The following is a 22,289-nucleotide window of genomic DNA, read 5'->3' on the forward strand; positions in this document are numbered from 1 at the left end:
ATACAGTGATCCCTCGCCACTTCGCGGTTCACTTATCGCGGATTCGCTATTTCGCGGATTTTCATAATGCATTTTTTTTTTTTTTTGGTGCATTGTGCTCTGCATTCTGATTCGCTAAAAACTCACTCCCGCTTCTTGTATCAAAACATGCTACGAATTGTGCTATCATTTTGTCGTCTCGTGCAGTTATGTGTACGTATATAAAACAGCTTGGCAAATTTACATTAAGTTGGCCAAATTATCTTGTAATTTCGAACATCTCCTAAACCCATAATGTCGACGAAACGCTCTGAAGAGCAGTGAAACGGCCTACACGTGAGTCACTGTATTTGTATACATGTAATAGTTGCTAATTGTAAAAAAAAAAAAAGTTTTCTATTTCGCGGATTTCACTTATCGCGGGTCATTTTCGGAACGTAACCCCCGCGATAAACGAGGGATACCTGTACCAGCTTTCGAGCTGAGTCAGTGTGCTCCGCGAACCATCATGGAGAATAGTCCTTCATCCATACAAGGAGGAATAAGCCTGTGCTAGATTAGCATACAGGCTATGTGTTGCAATACAGTGAGTGAGAAGCAATGTTTTCTGATCATGAGCAGAAGATGTTGTTTATCACAGTGATTCAGTAGTATTTCAGTCAGTGAACGTTAACTAGTTTAGTACAGCATGTCGCCAGCTCACGAACCCGCTGCAATCAATGCACACTATCAGCCATAGCTTACATTTTACAGGTCATCCCAGTCACATTAGTCGGTGGGACTTTCGCCGACAGTCACTATTCAAATGTTGTACAAAATATTTCTGGTTATTATTCTTGGAACCCTATTCCCTTACACAGTTTAAACTAGTGTTAGGGTTGCGAAAGTTCAACTGAGATAGGAACAATAGTACACCTGAACTTGGTTAAAATAATTGTTCAATTCAAAAGTTAATAAATGGCAAATAAAATTTCCGTATATACGGGTTCAATGTTTCATCACGCAGGATAAGACAGAGAACTGATTTGTTTCTGACAAAGATAATATTTTATACTCGTGACAGAGATTGTTTCCCGCTTCCGAGCCGGCCTGTCAGAGTAGAGACTGGGCGTGGTTTAGACTCACCCAGCCTATCGTTGATGTTGGCACCTTAAGCCAGTCCTGGCCCCTTAGCGCATATGATGTCCCAACGCTGTTGCTGTGTAGATTACCCTCCTTCACCCCAAAGACTTGGGTCAGACAATTTTATAACATTGTCTGAGATATCTGCACCTGTATGCATTGTCCTCTGTTCTCGCTCAAGGCTAACTACAGCTTCCCAGCTTCTTATTTGAGCTAACTGTTACTTTCAGCACACAGACATCCAGGCGCCCAAACAGTTTGTCAATATCAAATCACATTTGTTATAGTATTCAATCACATATGATACAGTTGCTAATCACGTTTGTTATAGTATTGGGTTATAGTGCATAACTCAGAACCTCACATATGTTTTTCGTGTGTATAGTTTATCTGTTATTGTCTATTCAGCAGTCTCCTGATTCACCCCCCTCCTGTGTCTCTCTAAGATTAGCACAGTCTCGGTCACATAGTACAGCGCCCACACTACTGATACATTTGTTGCATACACACACATATTTCATACAGTACAGCGCTCTCTCTAACACACACACATCTCAGGCTGATATTCATGGTCAGACAGAGCACTGGTAAGAGTAGAGAACAATGGAAAATGCAGGTTCACAAGAGTCAGCAATTCAAACTTTAATGCATAAGAATAGTTAGTTAAGCATGTCAAAAACCTTATAAAAACCCCACACTAGAAGCCTTCAAATGAACTTGCAGACTGGTCTGGACTAGTGCATTTGTATAGTTACACTTTAGCTGCACTTCTACTCTGATTTGCTCAGAGCGTCTGCTAGATCATTAGTGCAGGGGTTCTTCAGCCTGGGACCAGAATACAACATTCTGTGTTTTCCTGGGACCCAAACTCAGGAATATATGCAACTATACATAATTATCAGTACATTTCATTGCCCTTATGCCTAAAACAAATGCAATATAGACAAAAACAAATAACAATTAAATTAAATATCCATATGTATTAATGTTTATTTTCCTCCATTAAAAACATATCTGTCTAGGTTGGAACTGTTGCTGTTAAAATTCAATAAATCATTTTAATTCTGAATTGGAATAAAAGGAATGATCACATCACACAGATGAATAACAGAACACACACAGGCTTTTTGATAGTGCAACCCTAAGTAACAGTACAGATGAAAAATGATCAGGCCTACTGTACATCTTACTGTAGAAATGATTGTTGAAATTCTAGGTTGGAACTGTTGCTGTTAAACTACAATACATCTTTTTTTATTCTGAACTGGAATAAACTGATTGATCACATCTGTAGACCAGAAAACCCCCACACAGTCCTAATGAGAGCATGTCTATTCTGGGCTCTGTTTTTGACAGTGCAACACTGAGGTTATGCTCAGCCTTGACACTGTTTCTGTACTTGTTTTTTAAGTATGTCAGAGTTGAGAACCCTGACTCACATAGGTATGTGGTGCCAAACTGGACCAGAACATCTACTGCTTTCTCAGTCAGACAGGAGACCGCTTCCTACTGTAGATGAGCAGCCCAGATCTGTGAGTGTGTTTGCCTCAAAAAGCATCTTGCGTCAATCAGTTTATTCCAGTTAAGAATAACAATTATTATTGTATTTTAACAGCAACAGTTCCAACCTAGACTAGTTTTCGACACTCATTTCTACAGTAAGATGTAAAGTAGGCCTGATCATTTTTCATCTGTTCTGTTACTAGGTTTGCACTATCAGTAGCTAGCTTGCTTTGGCGAATGTTAGCTATTAGCCGTGTACAAGGCCAGGGGATTGAAAGAGAAACTCACATCTACTACTATGAGAGTTAGTTAGTACTTCCTTATTACTGCTTATCACCTGTTATAAAATGCCAGCAATCTGAACGACAGCGCTGCGTCGTGTGTAGCGGAGTGATCTTCAAGAAAACCGCAGAAAAGAGATCCGGTACACAACTCCGATGCACACAGGCATCTCCCTCTCACACTCATGCAGCTGCCAAACTGAGCAGAGACCGCAGCTTAAGCAGAAAGCACATTGAACAGAGCGCAGATGCACTTGGCCAAATCAATTCCAGTAATTAATGAAATAATGATGTATCTACACTGACACGTCGCGATCCACCATTAACAGGTCCGTGACCCAACTTTAAGAAAGGCTGCATTAGTGCATACTGACTGGTTGCATCACCGACTGTTATGGCAACTGCTCGGCCTCCGACCAAAAGGCGTGTATGGCCCAGTACATCACTGGGGCCAAGCTTCCTGCCATCCAGGACCTCTAACCTGGCGGTGTCAGAGGAAGGCCATAAAAATGGTCAGACTCCAGCCACCCCAGTCATAGGCTGTTCTCTTTGCGACCGCACGGCAAACGGTTACGGACCGCCATGTCTAGGTCCAAAAGGCTTCTTAACAGCTTCTACCCCCAAGCCATTAGACTCCTGAACAGCTAATCAAAGGGCGACCAAGACACTGCTGCAACACTCTGTTTATTATCTCTGCATAGTCCCTTTAACTCTACCTACATGTACAAACCGGTGCCCCCCCAGCATTTCCCTGTAAGATCTACACCTGTTGTATTCCGCACATGTGACAAATACAAGTTGATACTGTTGCATGAGTCACATTATTAGTTTCCATTTTATGGTATAATTTGTGTCACTAATATTTACTTCATCCTTATCTGCAACAGTAGGTTCAGGCTCGGATTTATTAGCCATGTTCTAATCCTGTTATGTATTTTACATAGGTAGTCCTCCCTGTCGGTCCATCTTTACATTGAATGCTACTGTAGCGATCACTTAATTCTAGTCATCATGTATTAGCTACTGTTATTCATTCTTATTCATCTTCTGCTAGTAATACATTTACGCATGTTATCATGTATGCTTGTACATAGTGAGTATGCAGGCATCTTATACCCTGATGAGACTCACTCTGCTACAGTAGTTTTAGTGAGAGTGGGTCATATCTACCACCATCGGGCTGGCCCAAATGCTGTTGGCCGCTATATGCGCTGTTCAGCAGTCGAGCATTACTGGGTCTTTTTATCATTAAGCATATATTCATAGATGTACGGCATCATTTAAAATGTCATACTACTTATTAAACCGAACTTTCTTCCTCAGATTTCAAGTTATCACATTGGACCTTAGTGGGGAAGCTGACGCTGTGATTACTAATCAAGGCTAGCTATAATTTCAGCTGTGTTGGATGGGATGTTGATACTAGCATTACCCAGCGTGTGGGTGGTCTTACTGTAGTTTCAGCTGTGTTGGATGGGATGTTGATACTAGCATTACCTAGCGTGTGGGTGGTCTTACTATAATTTCAGCTGTGTTGGATGGGATGTTGATACTAGCATTACCCAGCGTGTGGGTGGTCTTACTGTAGTTTCAGCTGTGTTGGATGGGATGTTGGCACCCCAATGGTGGAACAAACTCCCTCACGACGCCAGAACAGCGGAGTCAATCACCACCTTCCGGAGTCACCTGAAACCCCACCTCTTCAAGGAATACCTAGGATAGGATAAAGCAATCCTTCTGCCCCCCCCCCCCCCCCCCTTAAAAGATTTTGATGCACTGTTGTAAAGTGGCTGTTCCACTGGATGTCATAAGGTGAACGCACCAATTTGTAAGTCGCTCTGGATAAGAGCGTCTGCTAAATGACTTAAATGTAAATGTAAATGTTGATACTAGCATTACCTAGCGTGTGGGTGGTCTTACTGTAGTTTCAGCTGTGTTGGATGGGATGTTGATACTAGCATTACCTAGCGTGTGGGTGGTCTTACTATAGTTTCAGCTGTGTTGGATGGGATGTTGATACTAGCATTACCTAGCATGTGGTGGTCTTACTATAGTTTCAGCTGTGTTGGATGGCATGTTGATACTAGCATTACCTAGCATGTGGTGGTCTTACTATAATTTCAGCTGTGTTGGATGGGATGTTGATACTAGCATTACCTAGCATGTGCTGGTCTTACTATAGTTTCAGCTGTGTTGGATGGGATGTTGATACTAGCATTACCTAGCATGCGGTGGGCTTACTAAACACCTGAAGGAGCAGAGCTAATGAATAGTTCAACATATTTCTGCATGAAATGTAATCAAATCTGGAAATAGCAAAATCTTATAGTAAAATAGCAGAAGCATAATCTATCCCATTTATCATCTATATACAAACTGTATTTATCATATATATACATACTGAATTTATCATTAGGATAACAATCTAAATTCCAGCATTCACTCAAAAGTTAAAGGTCATTGTCTGGAAAACCTAATAGATAAGAAAACATTATGATAGTAAGAGAATAGCATTGTGAGGCCTAGCTTTGGTTTGATGCTGTTGCTCTTCAGTCCAGGTTCTGTGGTGGTTCTCTTCAGTCCAGTTTCTGTGGTGGTTCTCTTCAGTCATGTTCTGTGGTTGTTCTCTTCAGTCCAGGTTCTGTTGTGGTTCTCTTCAGTCCAGGTTCTGTGGTGGTTCTCTTCAGTCAGGTTCTGTGGTGGTTCTCTTCAGTCCAGGTTCTGTGGTGGTACTCTTCAGTCCAGGTTCTGTGGTGGTTCTCTTCAGCCCAGGTATTGTGGTGGTTCTCTTCAGTCCAGGTTCTGTGGTGGTTCGCTCCAGTTCTCATAATCGGAGGGCTCCGCATCTATCTGAGAGTCTGTGTCACTGTCCAGGTTCTGTGGTGGTTCTCTCCAGTTCTCATAATTGGAGGGCTCAGCATCTATCTGAGTAGCTGTGTCACTGTCCAGGTTCTGTGGTGGTTCTCTCCAGTTCTCATAATTGGAGGGCTCAGCATCTACCTGAGAGGCTGTGTCACTGTCCAGGTTCTGTGGTGGTTCTCTTCAGTCCAGGTACTGTGGTGGTTCTCTTCAATCCAGGTTCTGTGTTGGTTCTCTTTAGTCCAGGTTCTGTGGTGGTTCGCTCCAGTTCTCATAATCGGAGGGCTCAGCATCTATCTGAGAGGCTGTGTCACTGTCCAGGTTCTGTGGTGGTTCTCTCCAGTTCTCATAATCGGAGGGCTCAGCATCTACCTGAGGGGCTGTGTCACTGTCCAGGATCTGTAGTGGTTCTCTCCAGTTCTCATAATCGGAGGGCTCGGCATCTATCTGAGGGGCTGTGTCACAAGGGAGTCCCTTAATTTGAAAGAAGACACTCTGAATTAGCACTTTACGAACCACTCCCTCTACATTTTTATGTAAATTAATTTTCTTACTGTCTATGTTATTAGGATTAAAATAACTTCGGTTGTTGACATTATTACCTGTGTGTCTGCCGTGGCATCACTTCCTCCTGTGGATCTCCTGTAATGAGGGACAGAGTGAGTTCTGCTCTCTACTGACCTCTAGTGGAAGTTGATATGTTACTAATACAGTAGATGTAAATGGCTGTCTCACCTCTTCATATAGCAGTAGATGGTGAGTAGAAGAGCTCCAGCAGTCAGGACAGCCCCCACCCCCACCACAGGAACCCAGGGAAACACTGCTGCAGGGTCATGAGGTTATAAATGCATGATGTCAGAATGAAATCTGTAAAGTTACAGAGCACAAAAATAGACAGAATGTGTCATACTTACACATAACATTAATATGGACAGGGATATGTTCCCTCCCAATAATGTTCAGGGCCTCGCAGTAGTATCCCTCTCTGTCCTCAGAGCTGATGTTATGGATGGTGTATCTCTGTCCAGAATGTCTCATCGACATGTTCTTGTACCAGGTGTAATTCTGCACAGGTGGGTTGGCGTCACTGCTGCAGGTCAGAGTCACTGAACTGCCCTCCACTATTTCACCAGAGGGACTGACTGAAACCGAGGTGTTCTTTGGGCCATCTGGTAAAGGACCATTAAAAAGACATTAACATCTTGGTTATGGTATATATTATCTTGGCTTTCTGAAGACATTAGATTTAGCAAATAAAGTACATCAGCGCATTTTACAAGATATATTAAAATAATTACATTGAGAAAAATGTAAAGCACATGCTCTGAGGTTCCAACATGATGTTACTTCATAAAGAATACAACTGGAGATAGATACAAAATATTTACAATGTTAATATACCAAGCTAATGATTTAAACCCTATGTACTTACATGTGACGGTGAGAGTCTCTTCAGCAGAGGGGAGATCCTCATGGCCTTCTACAGCACAGGAGTATCTGCCTGCATCCTCACTGCTGACTGGGTTTAGGATATAGACAGGAGAGGAGGTGTTGCTGTTTGGTATAGGCTGTCCATTCTTATACCAACTGAAGGCTGTGATGGGGTCCAGTGTACATGTGATTATACACGTTAGTGTCACATTCTCCCTCTCTGACACAGATGTAGGATCCATCTCCAACACAACATCTGGAGTTAAAGGAAACAAATCATTAATATCCTCCTAAATACACAATATATCCAAAAGTATGTGGACACCCTTTCAAATGAGTGGATCCAGCTATTACAGCCACACCCGTTTCTGGCAGGTGTGTAAAATCGAGAACACAGCCATGCAATCCTCATAGACAAACATTGGCAGTAGAATGGCCTTACTGAAGAGCTCAGTGACTTTCAACGTGTCACCTTCATAGGATTCCACCTTTCCAAGAAGTCAGTTTGTCGAATTTCTGCCCTGCTAGAGCAGCCCCGTTCAACTGTAAGTGCTGTTATTGTGAAGTGGAAACATCTAGGAGCAACAGCGGCTCAGCCACAAATTGGTAGGCCACACAAGTCAAGCTCACAGAACGGGACCGCCGAGTGCTGAAGCGCTTAGCACTTTAAAACCGTCTGTCCTGGGGTGCAACATTCACTACCAAGTTCCAAACTGCCTTTGGAAGTAACTTCAGCACAATAACTGTTCGTCGGGAGCTTCATGAAATGGGTTCCCATGGCCGAGCAGCCGCACACAAGCCTAAGATCACTGTGAGCTATGCCAAGCGTCGACACAAGATAGCGCCGACAGAGATGGTCACCTCGCTTCAGGTCCTTAGAAAACGATGCAGTTCTTTGTTTTTTTATGTATTATTTCTTACATTGTTAGCCCAGAAAATCTCAAGTGTTATTACATACAGCCAGGAAGAACTATTAGATATAAAAGCGACGTCAACTTACCAACAATACGACCAGGAATACGTCTTTCCCGAAGCGGATCCCTTGTTCGGAACTCCACCCTGACATTGGATCTTATCCCAGAGGCCGACCCAAAACAATGCGGTCGCCGCAGGAGAGGCAGACGGATCGGCCTACTGGTCAGACTCAGAAGGCGATCACACCATCCACCGCTTCCGACCATATTACTCGCCAATGTCCAATCTCTAGACAACAAGGTGGACCAAATGTGGGCACGAGTTGCCTTCCAGAGAGACATCAGAGATTGTAACATTCTCTGTTTCACGGAAACATGGCTCACTATGGATACGTTGTCAGAGTCGGTACAGAAACCCGGTTTCTTCATGCATCGCGCCGACAAAAACAAACATGTCTCTGATAAGAAGAAGGGAGGGGGTGTATGCCTTATGACTAAATACTTGTGGTGTAATCATAACAACATGCAGGAACTCAAGTCCTTCTGTTCACCTGACCTAGAATTCCTTAAAATCAAATTCCGACAGCATTATCTTCCAAGAGAATTCTCTTAGATTATAGTCACAGCCGTCTATATCCCCCCCAAGCAGATACCTCGTCGGCCCTGAAAGAACTTCAAACTGGAAACCATACATCCCAAGGCTGCATTTATTGTAGCTGGGGATTTTAACAAAGCTAACCTGATAACAAGCCTTCCTAAATTTTATCAGAATATCGACTGCGTGACTCGAGCTGGTAGCATTCTGGATCACTGCTACTCTAACTTCCGTGATGCATACAAAACCCTCCCCCGCCCTGCCTTTGGCAAATCTGACCATGACTCTATTTTGTTGCTCCCAGAATATAGACAGAAACTAAAACTAGAAACACCCATACTCAGGTCTATTCAACACTGGTCTGACCAGTCGGATTCTATGCTTCAAGATTGCTTCGATCACGTGGACTGGGATTTGTTCCGGATAGCATCAGACAATAACATTGATGTATACGCTGACTCAGTGAGCGAGTTTATTAGCAAGTGCATCAGAGATGTCGTACCCACTGTGACTATTAAAACGTTTCCTAACCAGAAACAGTGGATTGACGGCAGAATTCTTGCAACATTGAAAGCGCGAACCACCGCTTTTAACCATGGCAAGGCGACCGAAAACATGACCGAATACAAACAGTGCAGCTATTCCCTCCGCAAGGCAATCAAACAAGCAAAGTGTCGGTATAAGGACATTGTAGAGTCGCAATTCAACGGCTCAAACACGAGACGTATGTGGCAGGGTCTACAGTCAATCACGGATTACAAAAAGAAAACCAGCCCCGTCGTAGACACCGATGTCTTACTCCCAGACAAATTAAACAACTTCTTTGCTCGCTTTGAGGACAGTACAGTGCCACTGACATGGCCCGCTACCATAGACTGTGGGCTCTCCTTCTCCGTGGCTGACGTGAGTAAAGCATTTAAACGTGTTAACCCTCGCAAGGCTGCCGGCCCAGAAGGCATCCCTAGCCGTGTCCTCAGAGAATGCGCAGACCAGCTGGCTGGTGTGTTTATGGACATATTCAATCAATCCCTATCCCAGTCTGCTCTCCCCACATGCTTCAAGAGGGCCACCATTATTCCTGTTCCCAAGAAAGCTAAGGTAACTGAACTAAATTACTATTGCCCCGTTGCAGTCACTTCTGTCATCATGAAGTGCTTTGAGAAACTAGTCAAGTATCATATCACCTGACTTGGTGATAGACCTAGACCCACCCCAATTTGCTTACCGCCCCAATAGGTCCACTGATGATGCAATCGCCAACACACTGCACACTGCCCTATCCCATTTGGACAGGAAGAATACCTACGTAAGAATGCTGTTCATTGACTACAGCTCAGTACCCTCCAAACTCGTCGTTAAGACCCTAGGTCCTCTATGCAACTGGGTCCTGGACTTTCTGACGGGCTGCCCCCAGGGGATGAAGATAGGAAACAATATCTCCAATCAGCTGGTCCTCAACACTGGGACCCTACAAGGGTGCGTTCTCGGCCCTCTCCTGTACTCCCTGTTCACCTATGACTGCGTGGCCATGCACGGTTCCAACTCAATCATCAAGTTAGCAGACGACACTACAGTGGTAGGCTTGATGACCAACAACGACGAGACGGCCTACAGGGAGGCGGTGAGGGCCCCCGGAGTGTGGTGTCAGGAAAATAACTTCTCACTCAACGTCAACAAAACAAAGGAGATGATCGTAGACTTCAGGAAACGGCAGAGGGAGCACCCCCCCATCCACATCAACAGGACAGTAGTGGAGAAGGTGGAAAGTTTTAACTTCTTCGGGGTTGGTGTCCAACCTAAGTGTATGTTAACTTCCGACTTTAACTGTATGTCCTCTGATGTGAAATACAAGATTTGTTATTTTTCTGTTACATACCACTACTAAGCCTGTATTACTGCCCTTAATAAGGTAATTACAGTTATCTACAGTTGAAGTTGGAAGTTTACATACACTTAGGTTGGAGTCATAATTAAAACTCGTTTTTCAACCACTTCACAAATTTCTTGTTAACAAACTATAGTTTTGGCAAGTCGGTTAGGACATCTACTTCGTGCATGACACAAGTAATTTTTCCAACAATTGTTGACAGACAGATTATTTCACTTATAATTCATTGTATCACAATTCCAGTGGGTCAGGAGTTTACATACACTAAGTTGACTGTGCCTTTAAACAGCTTGGAAATTCCAGAAAATTATGTCATGGCTTTAGAATCTTCTGATAGGATAATTGACATAATTTGAGTCAATTGGAGGTGTACATGTGGATGTATTTCAAGGCCTACCTTCAAACTCGGTGCCTCTTTGCTTGACATCTTGGGAAAATCTTTAAAAAATCAGCCAAGACCTCAGAAAAAAAATTGTAGACCTCCACAAGTCTGGTTCATCATTGGGAGCAATTTCCAAACGCCTGAAGGTATCACGTTCATTTGTACAATCAATAGTACGCAAGTATAAACACCATGCGACCACGCAGCCGTCATACCGCTCAGAACTGTTTGGCCATAATGACCATCTTATGTTTGGAGGAAAAGGGGGAGGCTTGCAAGCCGAAGAACACCATCCCAACTGTGAAGCACGGGGATGGCAGCATCATGTTGTGGTGGTGCTTTGCTGCAGAAGCGACTGGTGCACTTCACAAAACAGGTGGCATCATGAGGCAGGAAAATTATGTGGATATATTGAAGCAACATCTCAAGACATCAGTCAGGAAGTTAAAGCTTGGTCGCAAATGGGTCTTCCAAATGGACAATGACCCCAAGCATACTTCCAAAGTTGTGGCAAAATGGCTTAAGGACAACAAAGTCAAAATATTGGACTGGCCATCACAAAGCCCTGACCTCAATCCTATAGAAAATATGTGGGCAGAACTGAAAAAGCGTGTGCGAGCAAGGAGGCCTACAAACCTGACTCAGTTACACCAGCTCTGTCAGGAGGAATGGGCCAAAATTCACCCAACTTATTGTGGGAAGCTTGTGGAAGGCTACGTTTGACCCAAGTTAAACAATTTAAAGGCAATGCTACCAAATACTAATTGACTGTATGTAAACTTCTGACCCACTTGGAATGTGATGAAAGAAATCAAAGCTGAAATAAATCATTCTCTCTACTATTATTCTGACATTTCACAATCTTAAAATAAAGTGGTGATCCTAACTGACCTAGAACAGGGAATTTTTACTAGGATTAAATGTCAGGAATTGTTAAAAACTGAGTTTAAATGTATTTGACTAAGGTGTATGTAAACTTCTGACTTCAACTGTATGTGAAATGTGTGACATTTTACCTGTGACAGTCAGGGAGACAGGTGAGCCAGCAAACTTTTCTCCAGATGTTATGAATCTGAACATGTACCCAGCAGAGTCACTCAATCTCAGGTCTGTGATTCTCAGGGTAGAGTCACTCTTCTTATCCCCAAGGTACTCTATATGACCCTCATACCCTGGCACTGAGCTCAGATCTTCAGGATCCATACCAGACCATTTAGTAAACCAGAAAGCTTGTTTGATCTCATGATAACTGGGATATGTGTAAGAGCAGGATATGTTCACTGTTGACCCCTTCAAGGCACAGATACTCTGATGGGTGTAAGTCACACTCCAGCAGTTCTTACCTGAAAGACAAGAAGACAATAGAACACCTTTTATAAATCTATACATCTTCAATTACAATATCTACTACTATACACTGATGTTGTAAAAGTTAAAAACAACATGTTGAATAGTTTACAGAACTGAGAAAAAAATTGAATTATTGAATAATGATCAATATTCAGTATCACAACTTTAAACAACATTGTATTCATAAGAAATTTGTATTAAAAAGTCCACACTCACACACTGCTGGAGCAGGGAGATTCTCATGGCCTTTTACAGCACAGGAGTAACTGTCTGCATCACTAAAGGAGTCTGAGTACAGGCTGGAAGTGTCCTCCTTTACTTTGTGTCCGTTCTTGTACCAGATGTAGGTGGGGTTGTCAGTCAGAGTACAGGTGGTGATACAGGTCAGTGTCTTATCCTGATGTCCACCAGTCACCTTCACCTGAAGACCTGGAGAATAAACAATATCACTGTAAATCCCTTTATCACTGACTTATCACTCTAATACAAAGATGGAAGAAATCCTATGTTATACAGACTATAATACAAACCAAGACATGTATCCTGAACTAAATGGAATTCAACAGTTTAACTATATTGAATGTAACTGTACCTGTGACAGACAGAGTGACTCCAGGTTTGCCAGTATATCTCCATCCTCCAGTCTGATCTGTAAATCTGAATTTGTACGTAGCTGAGTCACTCTCTCTCAGGTCTGTGATTGACAGGGTGTGACCATTCTCTTTATCCTTACGGTATGTCACACGTCCTTTGTAGTCTGGGTCATCACTCAGACTAACAGGACCAACAGCATCATACTTAGTGAACCAGAAGGTTGTTGTGACTGTATAACCACTGGGATATGTGTAAGAGCAGGACATCTCCACTGTTGACCCCTTCAAGGTACAGATACTCTGAGTGGTGTAAGTCACACTCCACCCATTCTGACCCAGTACCACTGAAACACAGTCACACAACACAATGGTCTCAGAATTAAGCCAAGGCCAATTGGCTCACACTGATGCCTGTAGATTGACAAACATGTCAAGTGTAATGACTAAACAATGACTACATTTAGATAAAACTATAACTAATTGAACTCAACCCTGTATTATTATATCTGATTAATAATGTTAATTCATAAGGAAGGGATTATGTAGCATGAACAAGGAGTAATTAAAACATTATAAACACCATTCCAACTTAGTTAGAGAGGTATGTGGTGTGGGTTATAAAGTAATCCAAAAGGATCGTTAAACTATGGTTGAACCGACCCAACTTAGCCCTGAGATGTTTAGATAAGGCAGTGAGTAACTTCTTAGGTCTTCCATTATCTTGGGTTGTCTGCTAAAGTGGTAATAAATTATAGTGAGCCTTTAGGAGAATAAACGATATTGTGTGTCATGTGTGTGCGCTGGTGAGTTGGAATGAACTTTTGAACCTGTTTTATCCTGGTCAAGAGGAGGAGCTTTATTCTGTAACCAATGACGTCATATTTTGTATATCAACTGTTGTTTGTGGTTAAATGGGAGCGTGCTCCGAGAATAAATACTATTATCTATTTTTAATAAGACTCTTCCCTGTCTATTTTATGTTAATAAGGATCTTACAAATTATTAGAAACAGAGTGATTTTAATTAATGAGCACGTAAAGGAATTATGAAATTCCTCTAGCAACTATATAACACAACATTTATTTGTGACAAAACCATCAGAAGGCCTGTAAATATTTCTAGAGTTGAAAATGAGATGGACTTTTATCTGCAAAAATCTGATGGACACACAACTATGATGGGAAAATGTGCATACTATTTTTATGCAGATTTAAAAATATTTTCATGAAAATGTATTGCAAATTGAATGGAAACCTGACTATAGACACCTTATAGACTCTGGCAAATGCGCTAGTACAGTCTCACTTTGATTATGCTGCACATCATGGTTCACCAGCAGCACCAAACATCTGAAGAATAAGTTACAGACCAGCCAAAGGCTTGTAAGAATTGAACTTAAACTTATTTGGAGGTTGAGCATTTTTTGTCTGTATCTCTGTAATGTGTCTGTATCGCTGTAATGTGTCTGTATCTCTGTAATGTGTCTGTTTCTCTGTAATGTGTCTGTATCTCTGTAATGTGTCTGTATCTATGTAATGTGTCTGTATCTCTGTTGTGTCTCTATCTCTGTAATGTGTCTGTATCGCTGTAATGTGTCTGTATCTCTGTAATGTGTCTGTATCTCTGTAATGTGTCTGTATCTCTGTAATGTGTCTGTATCTCTGTTGTGTCTGTATCTATGTTATGTGTCTGTATCTCTGTAATGTGTCTGTATCTATGTTATGTGTCTGTATCTCTGTAATGTGTCTGTATCTCTGTAATGTGTCTGTATCTATGTAATGTCTCTGTATCTATGTAATGTGTCTGTATCTCTGTAATGTGTCTGTATCTCTGTAATGTGTCTGTATCTCTGTAATGTGTCTGTATCTATGTAATGTCTCTGTATCTATGTAATGTGTCTGTATCTCTGTAATGTGTCTGTATCTCTGTAATTGTAAATGTATTTATGTAAAACATAGGGACCACAATGGAAATAAGTCCCCGACTTTATTGTGCAATCCTTTAAAACAACAATCCTGGTCACTTTTAAAAAACTCTGTTTTTGTATTTTTTTAACTGATCAATAAAATAAATCAATCAATCCAACCTGTGCAGCAGCCATTTGATGAATGGAAAGAGAAATCTGTCACAAAACACCAAAAAGTTGAATGACATTCAGAGATTGTCAAGCCTTCAATACTAGGTAAGACTACAAGGTAAGGAGGGATGTATTTTCTGTTTGTCCAGACTGAGATCGAGTATTGATTGTAGTTTAAAAAAAGCAAAACATGGTATTGAAGTGCTCGAAGTCATTATGCTTTTGTTTATTGGTTGTGTGGTGCATTGGCACAGAAACCTGTTGGTGGAAAATTTGTCGCATGCTATTTTATATACTGTACATACAAATCTGGCATCAAAATGTTGAAAATCAGATTTTCCCCCTAGCTGATCATTGTCTGCAGCCGGCTCTGATCGTAGTGTAAAGAAACAGGGCGAGTGAGCTCGTCCGTGGTGGTCGGCAAACCCTCAACCTTCTGGCCAATAACTCCGCGTGGAATTAACTGTCCCACAAAAACATGCTGAAGTGGCGAAGTCATTTTTCACATTTATAAACACACAGTCACTATATAATGAATATGAACTGGGTGGGTTTAGATTATTAAATAAAAAAGCACTACAACTCTCTCTAAAAGCTTCACTTATACAAAAGTTTTACTTGAACCCAAAATGGTTCTCAAGTAGATTACTAAGAAAAGCTCATCCCTTGTTTATAAATTGCCTTTTTGTCTTTGTGCAGATTGTCATGTCTAACTTTCGATGAATTGAAAATTAAACCTTCTTCAAAGTATCTGTCTTTTTCAAACAAGCATTGCAGAGCTGGTTACGATTTCAATTTCATCCCCCAGAAAAGATAGAACAAATATTACAACAAATATTATGGTTGAACTGGTTGATAAAATACCTGTATTTATGGAAAATATGTTTGAAGAGGGTATTTTGTTTTTAAATTATATTGTGAATTGGAATGGTAGAATTATGTTTTTCATGGAGTTATCGAAATTGTATGGGAAGGCCTGCTCAGTCCAAGATTACAACCAATTGAACACAGCTTTACCCCCCAAAATTGAGCCGCTACATTTATTGTTATTTGTGGTTGTAAACATTATTTTGAGTTGACTCTGTAAGGGGGAGGGGTGCAATTTGTTTTACAGTACAAGGGGAGAGTCATGTGAAAATATGATTAACTCTGTGGAGGGTTGTGCATTTAGTTGTTCACCTTAAGATGGACCAATTTCAAACTGAGTAGGGTTTGTCCACATTGTTGCCATAGTTGCCATAGTTGCTGAGTTGAGTGTGAATGGAAACCACAGAAAAGCATCACTCAGTGAGGTGTGAAAGATAACTATTTAAAGTGAAGTGGAGACGACTAACAGAACACACCAGAATAACATTATGATTCTAATCCTTTTAGAAATGTCTGTAGATTGATAAACAGAGCAACTAAAAGATAAGAATGAGACCATACCTGCTACAGACCAGAGAAAGACCACCAACACACTTCCTGCTGTTCTCAAGGACATTGTTGCATCTCCCACCCTGCAGTCTTAGAAACATAAACAACAACTCACTCTATAGCTGGTGAATAACTCCACCTGATACATTGAAGTATAAACTGTAAATGGGGTACAGGGCCTCATCACTGAAAATGAACCAGGCTCATATTGTGTTGTATTATGCTATATGGTTGTCTATGTAACAACAAATAACCAAAAACTATATTTCAATATATTGTCAAGAGTACTTACAGAGTGAAGTAAAGGGGAGAGGTCTATGGATATGAAAGAAATGAAACAAGAAGAAGAGCAAGTGGACCAGCAACCTGAGCCTGTGTTAACGTTAGACATGCAGAAATCAGTAGCGCTGCTATAGACAACATAGAAAAGGAGAGAAATTAAAAATCTACATCAAGACTAACCATCTGGGCAGTAAAGTGCTTTCTGGAATGTATGTCAGAAAAGAGGATAAACATCGATCTGGCAACTGTTTCTAAACAGGAAATGGCTAATGTTCTCAGGAGATCCTACGCCACTGCAAGGACTGCTAAATGAGGCGATATGGAATCAGCAGCTTCGCTGGACTACAGGCAGGCCTAAACCGCCACTTAAATGAGCCTCCACTAAGCAGGTCTTGGTGCCTGATGAGAGATACAGAGTTCCTGAATGCAAACAATGTCTTTGCTGCTTTCATAAAACACTGAGTTCTTCGTTTTTAAAAGGCAGCCGGAAAGTTTGGCGTATTGGCAGAGTTTTTTTATCTACACTTTTATATTAATGTTTATATATACTGGCCCTTTTTGTACATCAAGTCGATGTCCTTTTGACAAAGTATGGGTCTGAAGGGTAGGAGCAACGACCCTCTCTTTCAAATACCAGCGCGAACCCTGGAAGGCGCTTCATTGCTTCGATTGGACTGCATGGTATCAACATTCATCTCAAGTGAACAATTTCAGCTGACAGTTCCAACAGAGGAGGAGAACTTGACTCCAGAAAAGGTGTTTTCCAGGAGAGGACGACACATCCTTCATCTCAACGTTAGAAGTCTTCTTCCTAAGATTGAGGAAATCCGCCTACTCTCTGGTAACTGTAAGGTGGGAGTGCTTTGCTTTACCGAAACATGGTTGAATGGTTGGATAAAAAAATGCTGAGATTGAAGATGAAATTATGTAATAATTAGAAGAGACCACAATCGCGAAGGTGGGAGCGTTTGTATTTATGTAAGATCAGATATTGGGTTCAACTATAGATCAGATTTAAACCATGACGAGATTGAAGCTGTGTGGTTGGACATTTTATTACCAAAATGAAAACCTATAATAGTTGGAACCTGTTATAGACCACCAGACCAGTACAAGTTTGATGAATTGTTCGAGGAGACTTGTTCCAACTGTACAGACTTTGGTAAATCAGAGGTTATTGTTGCTGGTGATTTTAATACAGATATGCTCAAAAAGGGCCATGCTACTTTTAAAGCTCTTAAGAATATTTGTCATCTGTTTTCTTTATACCAGCTGATTAATGAGCCCACTAGGGTCTTTCCTTCTACCCAAACCATCATTGACCTTGTGTTGGTGTCGGATAGATCAATGATATCAAACAGTAGGGTTGTAAACTATGGGCTCAGTGATCATTCCATTATTTTCTGTAATAGGAAGGTTCAGAAAACCGTTATGAATTGTCATAACTTAATTTAACCTGTTGGGGATGGGGGCGCTGTTTAGACTATTTATGCTAATGTGGCTAATTTTTTAAACGGCTTCCCACAAAATCCTTGATCGTACAATATGCATATTATTATTATTATTGGATAGAAAACAGTCTATAGTTTCTATAGGAGTTGAAATTTTGTCTCTAAGTGGAACAGAGCCCATTCTACAGCAATTTCCCTGACATGGAGTCAGATTTGAGAAATGTTGGCCACTTTTCTGAAGTCAGTTAAAAGGGCACTGTCGTTGCTATGACTATACGGACACTTCTTACGTCTTCCCCTGGATGCCTTTACGTGATGACGATTCCAACGGGCTCGATTGCGCGTTCACAGGCCCTACAAATGAAAAAACTCTGAAGCTAGTCATTCTTTGGGAGCTGCGTAACGCGCGTGGAAGACACCGACCCTCTCCTGTTCCAAGCGTTAGTTTAGCCTGTTATATTTCTCCGGTCATCTTTTCACTCGTTATAGGAGTTACAAACATCATAAAGTAGTTAATTTAAAGCGTTTTATAGCAATTTATATCCGTTTAGTGCGATTTTGGGACATTTATTTTTGCAACGATGTGAAAAGTTGGGCATGCTTTTCAGTTCATCCCGAACTCAGTTGACATTTCCACATGGCAAGAGGACAGCTTTCCACCAAAAGACGATTTCTCCCAAGAAAGGATCCTTTGCCCAAGATACTGATGGAAGAACAGCTCAAGGTAGGACATTTTTATTATGATAAATCGTGTTTCTGTCGAAACATTTTAGTGGCTTAGGACGCCATGTTTTTTGACGTAGCTTCGCTTGGCGCAAACTGTATTGAAAAGTAAGGATAAATTAAAAAATGTAATAACGCAATTGTATTAAGAATTAAATTGTCTATCAATCCCTGTCCACCCTATATTTTTTAGTCACGTTTATGAGTATTTATGTATAAGAGTAGATCACTGTCTAAGTGGCGCAAGGAAATTTTCTGACCAACTGAGCTACATTTCACATTGTCTAACCATGATTTTGGTGGCTAAATATAAACATTTTCGATCAAACTGTATATGCATGTTGTAATGTGATGTTACAGGAGTGTCATCGGAAGAATTCTGAGAAGGTTAGTGAAAAAATTAATATCTTTTGGCGATGTTGACTTTTATCGCTCACTTTGGCTAGAATCAATGCTGGGCTGCTAATTGCTATGTGCTAAGCTAATATAACGATTTATTGTGTTTTCGCTGTAAGACACTTAGAAAATCTGAAATATTGTCTGTATTCACAGGATCTGTGTCTTTCGATTCGTGTATGCTGTGTATTTTTACGAAATGTTTGATGATTAGTAGTTAGGTAAACACGTTGCTCATTGTAATTATTCTAGTCCATTTGTGATGGTGGGTGCAATTGTAAACTATGCCATATACCTGAAATATGCACTTTTTTCTAACAAAACCTATCCCATACCATAAATATGTTATCAGACTGTCATCTAATGAGTTTTTTTGTTGGTTAGGGGCTATAAATATCTTAGTTTAGCCGAATTGGTGATGGCTACTGGTGTTGGTGGACAAATAAAAGATGGTGGATTATGCTAATGTGTTTTTAGGTAATAGATGTACATCTTTACATATTGTGTCTTCCCTGTAAAACATTTTAAAAATCGGAAATGTTGACTGGATTCATAAGATCTGTGTCTTTCATTAGCTGTATTGGACTTTAATGTGTGAAAGTTAAATATTTAAAAAAAAAAAAAATTTTGAATTTCGCGGCACTGGTTTTTCAGTGGGGGGGGGGGGGGGTGCCGCTAGCGCCACGCTGATCCTAGACAGGCTAAAGTAGGTATATGAAGAATTATAGTGCAGATATGTTTGTTAATTGTTTGAGCAAATTAGACTGGACTGCTGTATTGACATGCAATGGGGTGGAGAATGCCTGGGGCCATTTTAAATCATTGTTTTTACATGCTGTAGATAAGCAGGTTCCAGTAGAACAGCTTAGAATTAAGCAAATAACTAAACCATGGATACATTTTAACATTTTAAAGGCAATTAAGTGTAGAAATGAACGCTTTCTGGAGTTTAGGAAATCCAGGGCAGATTCTATATTTACAGAATATAGGAAAATAAGAAATGAGGTCAACAGGATGATACAGAAGGCCAAGACAGTCTCCCAGGCAGTCTCCTAGACAGTCTCCAACTATCCAAAGCAATTTACAGTCCTGTGCATATATTGTACATATGGGTGGTCCTGGTAACCAAACCAATTACATTGCAGGTGCCATGTTCTACCAACTGAGCTACAGAGAACCATATTCTGTAAAGTCTAATGTGTATATACAGATTTCTGATATGATTCAGGAGGCCTGTTAGAGGACAGACAGGAAAGTAGAACAGGAAAGTGAAACTGAGTGTGTGCATCTAAACCAACAAAACCACAACCCACCATCAGGGTGGACCGGCCGGGGGAGTGGGCGGCGTTTGTGCCCTGGGCAGAGATGGCCCAGAACTCGCTCCACCACTCCTCCACTAACCTCTCCCCCGTCCAGTGCGTACTGAGGTATCAGCCGGTTCTGGCTCCTTGGCATCAGAGTCAAACCGAGGCTCCTGCGGTGGGCAAATGGTTCCGGCGCACAGAGGAGACATGGGACGCCGCTCATGTACACCTTCAGCGCGCCGTGCTGCGCCAGAAACTTGCCGCAGACCATATCCACAGTGAGGGTCTGGCTCTCGACCCAAAACCTGCCCCTCCGTCTGCCCTGCCGGAAGCTGGGTCCGCGGTTTGTGGGGCCATTTAAAGTCCTGAGGAGACTGAACGAGGTGAGTTACAGGTTGCAGCTTCCCCCCGATTACAGTATTAACCCCTCGTTCCATGTGTCTCTCCTCAGGCCGGTGGTGGCTGGCCCGCTCCAGGAGTCTGAGGTGCGGGAGGTTCCTCCGCCCCCTCTGGATATCGAGGGGGCCCCGGCGTACTCCGTTCGATCCATACTGGATTTGAGGCGTCGGGCAAGGGGCCTTCAGTACCTCGTGGACTGGGAGGGGTACGGTCCGGAGGAGAGATGCTGGGTTCCGGTAGAGGACGTGTCGGACCCTTCTATGCTGCGGGAGTTCCACCGTCTCCGTCCGGATCGCCCTGCACCTCGCCCTCCGGGTCGTCCTCGAGGCCGGTGTCGGCGCGCTTCTGGAGCCTCGCGTCAAGGGGGGGTACTGTCACGACTTCCACCGAAGTTGGTTCCTCTCCTTGTTCGGGCAGCGTCCGGCGGTCGGTGTCGCCGGTCTTCTAGCCATCGTCAATCCACTTTTCTTTTTCCATTTGTTTTGTCTTGTTTTCCTACACACCTGGTTCTCATTTCCCTCATTAAGTGTTGTATATTTAACCCTCTGTTCCCCCCCATGTCTTTGTGTGGTATTGTTTGTTGTAAGTGCACATGGTTACTGGTGCGCGTCGGGTTTTGTACCCATGTTGGTTTATTCTTTATGCCATTGGTTTTGAAATTAAACTGCTCCGGCTATTACCGAGTTCTGCTCTCCTGCGTCTGACTTCACAAGACCAGAGAGCATGGAGCAGTAGCTTCATGTTGAAAAGGTTGGCATTTTAACTTTTTATGGCTGCAGGGGCAGTATTGAGTAGCCAGATAAAAGGTGCCCATTTCAAACGGCCTCGTACTCAATTCTTGCTCGTACAATATGCATATTATTATTACTAATGGATAGAAAACACTCTCTAGTTTCTAAAACCGTTTGAATTATATCTGTGAGTGAAACAGAACTCATTCTGCAGCAAACTTCCTGACAGGAAGTGGAAAGTCTGAAATTGAGGCTCTGTTCCAGGGGCTGCCTATTAAAGTCCATGTTATTTATTAGTTTAGATGCACTTCATACGTCTTCCACTAGATGTCGACAAGGAGTGAGAGAAGAAATGGACTGTGTAACTTGATCTGGAGTCGAATTACAGCCCATGGAATGACGTGTCCTCCATTTCCTGTTTTCAGGAAGGCGCGTAGATGGATTTGCCTTTTGAAAAGCTGTCGTTATAGGCGACTACTATCTCCGGCTTTGATTTTATTTGATACATGTGACCATATCATCGTAAAGTATGTTTTTTCAATATAGTTTAATCAGATTATTGACATTTTTTCGGGAGTTTTGCCGTGTTCCGTTCTCTTCCGTTTGTTGACAT

At 41.8% G+C, this 22,289-nt stretch overlaps 1 protein-coding gene across 1 annotated transcript in view; it reads right to left on the reverse strand.

The window, feature by feature from the left end:
- Window positions 1-22,289, reverse strand: part of LOC129851581 (hemicentin-2-like) — a 53,975-nt gene that overhangs the window by 16,292 nt on the left and 15,394 nt on the right. Inside the window, exons 8-13 of the mRNA XM_055918191.1 lie at window positions 13,191-13,241; window positions 12,897-13,078; window positions 11,971-12,297; window positions 7,177-7,431; window positions 6,659-6,913; window positions 6,059-6,199 (exon numbers count right to left, since the gene is read on the reverse strand). Of these exons, the coding sequence (XP_055774166.1) occupies window positions 6,059-6,199; window positions 6,659-6,913; window positions 7,177-7,431; window positions 11,971-12,297; window positions 12,897-13,078; window positions 13,191-13,241 (1,211 nt within the window). The remainder of the gene's footprint in view (window positions 1-6,058; window positions 6,200-6,658; window positions 6,914-7,176; window positions 7,432-11,970; window positions 12,298-12,896; window positions 13,079-13,190; window positions 13,242-22,289) is intronic.

Source organism: Salvelinus fontinalis, chromosome 3 (assembly GCF_029448725.1).
Source record: "Salvelinus fontinalis isolate EN_2023a chromosome 3, ASM2944872v1, whole genome shotgun sequence".
Taxonomy (NCBI): domain Eukaryota; kingdom Metazoa; phylum Chordata; class Actinopteri; order Salmoniformes; family Salmonidae; genus Salvelinus; species Salvelinus fontinalis.